This window comes from Sus scrofa, chromosome 9 (assembly GCF_000003025.6).
Source record: "Sus scrofa isolate TJ Tabasco breed Duroc chromosome 9, Sscrofa11.1, whole genome shotgun sequence".
In the NCBI taxonomy this organism is placed as follows: domain Eukaryota; kingdom Metazoa; phylum Chordata; class Mammalia; order Artiodactyla; family Suidae; genus Sus; species Sus scrofa.
Window position 1 is genome coordinate 6785173 of NC_010451.4, and position 6901 is coordinate 6792073.

At 56.3% G+C, this 6901-nt stretch overlaps 1 protein-coding gene across 8 annotated transcripts; it reads left to right on the forward strand.

Moving 5' to 3' along the window:
* On the forward strand, positions 136 to 5294 carry FOLR2 (folate receptor 2 (fetal)). Of its 8 annotated transcripts, none has more exons than XM_021102177.1 (6): positions 468 to 618; positions 1463 to 1572; positions 1718 to 1879; positions 4023 to 4211; positions 4325 to 4460; positions 4615 to 5294. In XM_021102177.1, the coding sequence occupies exons 3-6, from the start codon at positions 1730 to 1732 to the stop codon at positions 4899 to 4901; spliced, it is 762 nt and encodes a 253-aa protein (XP_020957836.1). In that variant the 5' UTR covers positions 468 to 618; positions 1463 to 1572; positions 1718 to 1729; the 3' UTR covers positions 4902 to 5294.

Consider the following 6901-nt stretch of genomic DNA (forward strand, 5'->3'; position numbering starts at 1 on the left):
AAAGAATCTGAAGCTGTGTACCTGAAACTCACACATTATTACGAGTCAATAATTGCCAAAGAAACATTTTTAAAAAGTCTACTCAGCATATGTCAGGCTTTTGCACGGTCCAATGCTCAGCAATTCTCTTGAGAGCAAACTAAAGCAGAGACGGAGTCAGAGACATTTCCCACGGCCGTGGGAGGGATGGCGTGATCACTGGGTCCCCTGACCTGGCCCCCGAACCCGGGTTCTGCCCCACTCCACCCTGGTCCCCTCAAGTGAGTTATCCTAACCACCCGATCCCCTTGGAGATGAGCGCCCGCGGTCTGATTTTGTGATGAGTGTTGGAGCGGGATCCGGGAATGAGGAAACTGACACGCGCACAAAACATGAACGCAAAGACGAGTGGATCCCTGGCCGGACCCTCAGGAGGGTGGGATCTGAGAGAAGAAGAGCAGGAGAAGCGCTGACGGAGGAAATGGTATTTTTGCTTACCAGGGCGTCTTGGCAGGCTGTCCTGTGCCCTGGGCGGAGACCACAGCGCCAGCGGCCTGCAGAGGCTGCCAGCCCGGGCAGAGGCCCTGCGGGCGGGCGGGCGGGAGGCGGCGCGCGCACCTGGCGGCAGGGGACCCGCAGGCAAGTCGCCCCAAGGAGGGAGGGGGGACGCGGCCCGGCGCCTCTGGGAAGGGGGGAAGGGCACAACTCCCTCGGGAAGCTCGCCGCTGCCTCCGGGAGCAGAAGGTGACTTGAGCGGGAAGAAATCGGGAGGAGGGAAGATCTTACCCCAAACACAGAGCCCAGGGAAGGGAATTCCAGAAAGGTTTCCCAAGGGACCCTTGCCCGGGCTCGGTGATGGGCTGCGTGTGGGGGCGGGGCGAGGGAGAAGAGGGTCTCCGCGGTCCACTCGGGTCCCAAAGGCACAGCGGGCTGGAGGTGGGGGGCAGGCCGACCCGAGCTGGCGGCCTCCCCTGACTCCAAGTGCGCGTCTGGGAAGCAGTTCCGATGCGGTGGGGAGGGGGGTGGTGGCTTTTGTGGGGTCCCTTGATCCCAGGGGCCTGCGATTGTTTTCTTGAGGGACAAGGCAGGGAGCGGGCACATCTGTCCAGAAAGAGCTGAGGAGGCCAGAGTCAGGAGGAGGGGACGGGAGAAAACAAACGGCGGAGAGCTGGGAAGAGGGAAGGAAAAAGTCTGAGCGAGCAAAGCCGTTTGAAAACAACCAGCTGGGTCATTTCTGTCTCATCTAACCAGACAGCGTCCTGCATGCTACCTCACTGGATGCTCATGCTGATCTGGAAAAATCAGCAGAGCTGGACACTGCCACCCCCGGGGTTAGCAGTGCTTTTAGGCCAGCGTGGGGCCGCGGGCGATCCCGGGTGTGAGGGCTGAGCCCTCGCTGGACACAGGATGAGGGCGCTCTGTGTCCCTGGCCCTTTGCAGAGGAGCAGAGTACGGACTTCAACTATTTCATCACTTTTCTTAGATCAAGTCCAGAGAGAAGGCGAGGCTACAAAGCATCTTTTCCAACTTGGGGCGATTCCTCCAGGGCCTGTCCCCTCATCCCCAGTCCCCTCTGAGCCCTCCAAGCCTGGGGTGAGGGAGCGCCCCTTTTGTCGTCTTCTCTATGTCAGCCTCAAAGAGCCTCTGAAGGAACAGGGTCTGACTCCATCCTGCACTGTGGAGTTGGGGGGCTTGGGGCAGGAGGCCTTGGCCTCCCTAACCACATCTGCCTCTGCAGGCAGACAAAGCCATGCCCTGGAAGCTGACAGCCCTTCTGCTCTTTCTGGCCGGGGTGGTCTCCGTGTGCCGCGCCCGGGCCAGGACGGACCTGCTCAACGTCTGCATGGATGCCAAGCACCACAAGGTAGAGCCAGGCCCTGAGGACGAGCTGCACGACCAGGTGAGGAGGGAGGGTGGGCTCCGGCTGGGGAGGGGGCTTGGTCGGACAGGAAAGGGAAGTGGAGGTGGCAGGGGAAGGGCGAGGGGTCAGACCCCCACCACGCGCGTCCTGAGTTATCTCTGCGGGGGAAGAGGGAGGTGGGGGCAGTGGATGCGGTGATTCTAGGGGCGACCTGCTCAGAACAGGACACCATGGGGGCAAAAGGAGCAATGATCATTTACTGAGCACCTACGCCACGTCGTGCCTTTTCCGTGCGTGACTTCATGTTCCCAGGGGTCCTGTGATGGGGGTGGGTGACATTCTCCTCCACATGACACAACCGAGGACGCTGAGGCCCAGAGAAGCACATGGACACACAGAGGAATTGGACATGAGCTGCCCCTGCGGTGGGGTAGGGGTAGGGGTAGGGCTGGGCGCCTCCAGGGGTTTAAAGGACAAGAGGCGGTGGGAGGAAGCTCCTCCTACCTTCCCTATGCGTCAGTGCCACGGAGCGCCACGGGGACAGAGGACAAGGCCTTCATGATTGTGACACAGGCCACACACAGGGACACTCGCGTGCCAGTCAGTGGCAACCCTCTTGGAGTCCATGTCTCCCGCTGATCAGTAATTGTTATTATGTAGACTCTTTTTCTCCCCTGGATGACATTCAAAGCTAACAGAACCTATCTGCACACGGAATGTAAAAATAACAACCCGACTCTACCATAAGACAAGGGAAAGGCAAAAAGAAAGTCATTTATAGTAACGTTTGTTTCCATATGTCAGTTCTCTGGTGTAACCACATTAGAAGTCATTATGAAATAGCCCATTTGCTTTTATTCACAAAATCACCGAAAATGGAGCAGCTACGGTGAAGACTGAGACCGGTGTGTTCTCCTGGCAAACAACCTCAGCACTGTGAGATATGAGACACTCCAAGGTGTTTCCATTGGCGGCACACTTGTCTAAAATAGCGAATAACTCCAGGAAAACAAACCACAGACAAGGTTACTTCCTTGTCACTGTACGTGCAGTCTTAGAAGATCGGGTCTATATCAAAAACTTGCTAAAAAATGATGTGTTTATACGTAAGATAGAGTTTGGCTTAGATTTAAGAAGTCATCAATAGGTCTTTCATTTTTTTTTTTTTCCCCAGCAAGTATTTCTGTGGGTCTGCTCTGTGTCTGGCACAGGTCTTTTTTTTTTTGCTTTTCAGGGCTGCACCCACGGCATGTGGAAGTTCCCAGGCTAGGGGTCGAATCGGAGCTACAGCTGCTGGCCTACACCACAGCCACAGCCACGCTGGATCCTTAACCCACTGAGCAAGGCCAGGGATCGAACCTACATCCTCATGGATGCTAGTCAGGTTTGTTTCCACTGAGCTACAAGGGGAACTCCAGATCTTAAGAATCTTTTTTTAAAAAAAATTATTATTTTTATTTATTTACTTTTTAGGGCCGTACCCACGGCATATGGAGGTTCCCAGGCTAGGGGTCAAATCAGAGCTACAGCTGCCAGCCTCCACCACAGCTCATGCGCCAGGACGGGAACTCCTGGAACACATATTTCTGTGTTTTGTTCTCTACTGTCTTCCCAGCACCTAGAATAGTAACTGGCATAAAACAAGGACTCAGTAATTATTTTTTAGCGGATAAATAAATTACTCTTTATAAAGGGTTACGTGCTATAGAAATGAGAGCTACTGGGAGTCCCCTTCATGGCTCAGTAGTTAACAAACCCAACTAGGACCCGTAAGAATGAGGGTTTGATCCCTGGCCTCACTCAGTGGGTTCAGGATCTGGTGTTGCCGTGAGCTGTGGTGTAGGTTGCAGACATGGTTCAGATCTGGGGTTGCTGTGGCTGTCGTGTAGTGCATGTGTGGCCCTAAAAACCAAAAAAAAAAAAAAAAAAAAAAAGAAAGAAAGAAAAGATAGCTATTGTCTGCCAAGGCGGGTTTTCTCCCAGGTTCTCCAACCCCGTCCCCATCACACCGCTGTAACTGAGTCTCCCCCAGGACAGGAGTTCCTGGGGGCGCAAGCGCAGAGGGGGCGCCCTAGTGAGCATTCGGAGGACAGCCGCCTGGGGAGGGAGGACAAGAGGCAGACGGGGTGATGCTGGAGTGGAGGCGGCGGGGAAGGCAGTATGTCCCATGTCACCCACCCAGTGCGTCCCCTGGAAGAAGAACGCCTGCTGCTCCGCCAGAGTCAGCCACGAGCTGCACCGGGACAAGTCCTCCCTGTATAACTTTTCCTGGGAGCACTGCGGCAGGATGGAGCCGGCCTGCAAGCGCCATTTCATTCAGAACAACTGTCTGTACGAGTGCTCGCCCAACCTGGGGCCCTGGTTCCAGGAGGTACTGGTGTCTCCCTCGCCCCCTCCCCAGCAGGCTGCCCTGCACCTCGGTCAAGGCTGTTCCTGCCAACATCCCTGGCTGACGGCAGCCCCTCCGCGCCCCCTCCCGCCCAGGTGAACCAGAAGTGGCGCAAAGAGCGGTTCCTGAACGTGCCCCTCTGCAAAGAGGACTGTCTGGACTGGTGGGAAGACTGCCGCACCTCCTACACCTGCAAGAGCAGCTGGCACAAGGGCTGGAACTGGAGCTCAGGTGAGGGCCTGGGCGGGGAGGTGGAAGCGGGGGTTGGAGAAGAGGGGTTTGAGGATCCGGGGTTGAGCAAGGGTGTCTGGGGGTGGTCAGAATGAGCTTTGGGCCCAGGGGTTGAATGTTTGCACTGCCCCCCCCTCGCCCCCACCCCCCACAGGATCTAACCAGTGTCCCACGGGGACCACCTGCGACACATTTGAGTCCTTCTTCCCCACACCGGCAGCGCTGTGTGAGGGCATCTGGAATCACGATTATAAGTTCACCAACTACAGCCGGGGCAGCGGCCGCTGCATCCAGATGTGGTTTGACGCGGCCGAGGGCAACCCCAACGAGGAGGTAGCGAGGTTCTACGCCTTGGCCTTGAGTGCGGGGACCATGTCCCTTGGGACCGGGCCTCTCCTGCTCAGCGCAGCCCTGATGCTGCCACTTGGGCTCCTTGACTGAGTCCGGCCGTCTCCAGACGGTCCTTCTGCCTGTCCCCAGCTTTGATGACCAGGCTGGTCTCAACTCAGCTCCCACCAATGAGGGAGCCCTAAGCCCGCCTCATCTGTTACCCATCCCTCTGTCATCAAGTTCCTGCCGTAGGGTGGGCCTTGGGGTCTCTCTGACAGCCAGTTCTAACAGGCAGATCAACAGCACTGTGTCTGATGGGCTGTTTTGGTTGTGAGCTGGTGTGTGGCAGAGGACAGAGCCCATAGCTTTTGGATTCCTTCAGCTTAGAGAAATGAGACCTGGGTTTGAATCCCAGCTCTGCCACTCACTATGTCAAGTGAAGCAGTTGCGCGACGGCTCTAAACCACAGGCTCCTCCTCAATAAAATGAAGATAGCAACCCTTCCTTCTCTCGTGCTTGTGACATGTTGCCCAGAGAGCCTGTGCGTTCAGCACCTGCACATGAATAGCTTTCAGAGATCCTGCTGCCCTTTTCGCCCCCAAGAGGAGAGCCAGGTCCAGGACTTCACGCTTATGTTGGGTCCTATCAACGAGCCCTCCTTCCCCCAGGCTTCATCTGCCTGGCTCTGTGCTCAGCTCTGCTGCCTCGGCAAAGCTGGGAATGGGAGTCCAGGTCAGGCAGAAGGGAGATGGGCCCCTGGGCTGAGAACAGCTGGGGCTTGTTAGGCCGAGGCAGTTGGGCCTTGTTTCTCTTCGACGTGTCAAGGGACAAGTTCACGGCAGGAGCCGAGCTCTACGGGAGCAGAAAGATAAGGACCACTTTAGTCCCGCCTGGGGGAGAGCTCAAAGAGAGCTCCCCAATCACACATGTGCAGGAAGACGTCTAGGGGTCAAAAAGGGAGGGGGTGCCGGACCATAAGAAGTCTTGTTTCTGTCCCAAAACCCCTTGCTCTGGAATCCATCTTTGCCAAAAGATGCGCAGGCATATGGGGGCGGGTCCTGTGTCCAGAAAGGTGTGAGAAGTACCCCAAGGCCATTGGCCAAAGGAAAACAAGGATCCAGAGGAATCGTCCCATATAAGTGATGTAAATCCCCTCTGGTGCGCGCCTCACTGGGGGAGCCCACAGCTGTGCTCCTCCTTGGGGTGTGCGTTACCCCTTCCCTTCCTGCTGAGATAAACCACTTCTCTGTGCGCGCTCCCACACCTACTGTGACTCTACAGTAATCTTCCTACCTGTTTTCACAGTCTCTGCCTCTTTGAAACATTCTTGCTTCCAACAGGGGCACGAATCAGGGCAATTCTGCTTCTAGCCTCTAGTTGGTCTAGCGGCTAGGATTCCTGGTTTTCAACCAGGCTGCCCAGGTTCAATTCCTGAGCAGAAAATTAAGATCTCGCTCCAAAGCATCACTCACTGATGCCTCTCTGAGATCGCAGGGAAGGCTTAGGATTCCCAGGGGAAGGTGAAAATAAATTAATACATGATGTGGCTGGAAGGAGCAGCTTGGGGGCTTGCAGGAAGAGAGCCAATTGGGGAGGGCAGTCTATGAGGTTCTCGGGGAGGCAACACTCGAGAGCCTTGCACTGGTCCTGCCCTGCTGTGTCCTGGAGGCAGCTGGACGAGGGGTAGAAACTCTTAGGGGCTTCCCAGGGGCACGAGGTTCTCGGGTACCTTGGTTCCCTCTAGGGTTGGTAGCTATGCAACTCTCGGAGGACTGTTCTGTCCTTGCACAGCCCCCACGGCTGGGCCTGAGTTTATTTCTGGGCTCCCATTTCCCCTTTGCCCCTGGGGAGATCACTGTCTTCACATCCCAACCGCAGAAGCGAGGGGCAGGTACCTGTGTGAGAACGCCGGGCAGGTGGTGATGAAGCTAGGATGAGAACTGAGTGAAGGCTTGCAGACCCGGTCTCTCTCGCCGCATCAGGGAGCTACTCTTACACCAAGAGGCGACCGACGGGGGAGTCGGGCACAGCCTGGAGGACGAATGCTGGGTGCCGGGAGGGCTTTGAGACACTGTTTCATTCTGTCAATACATCTATCTAGTCTGGAAGGC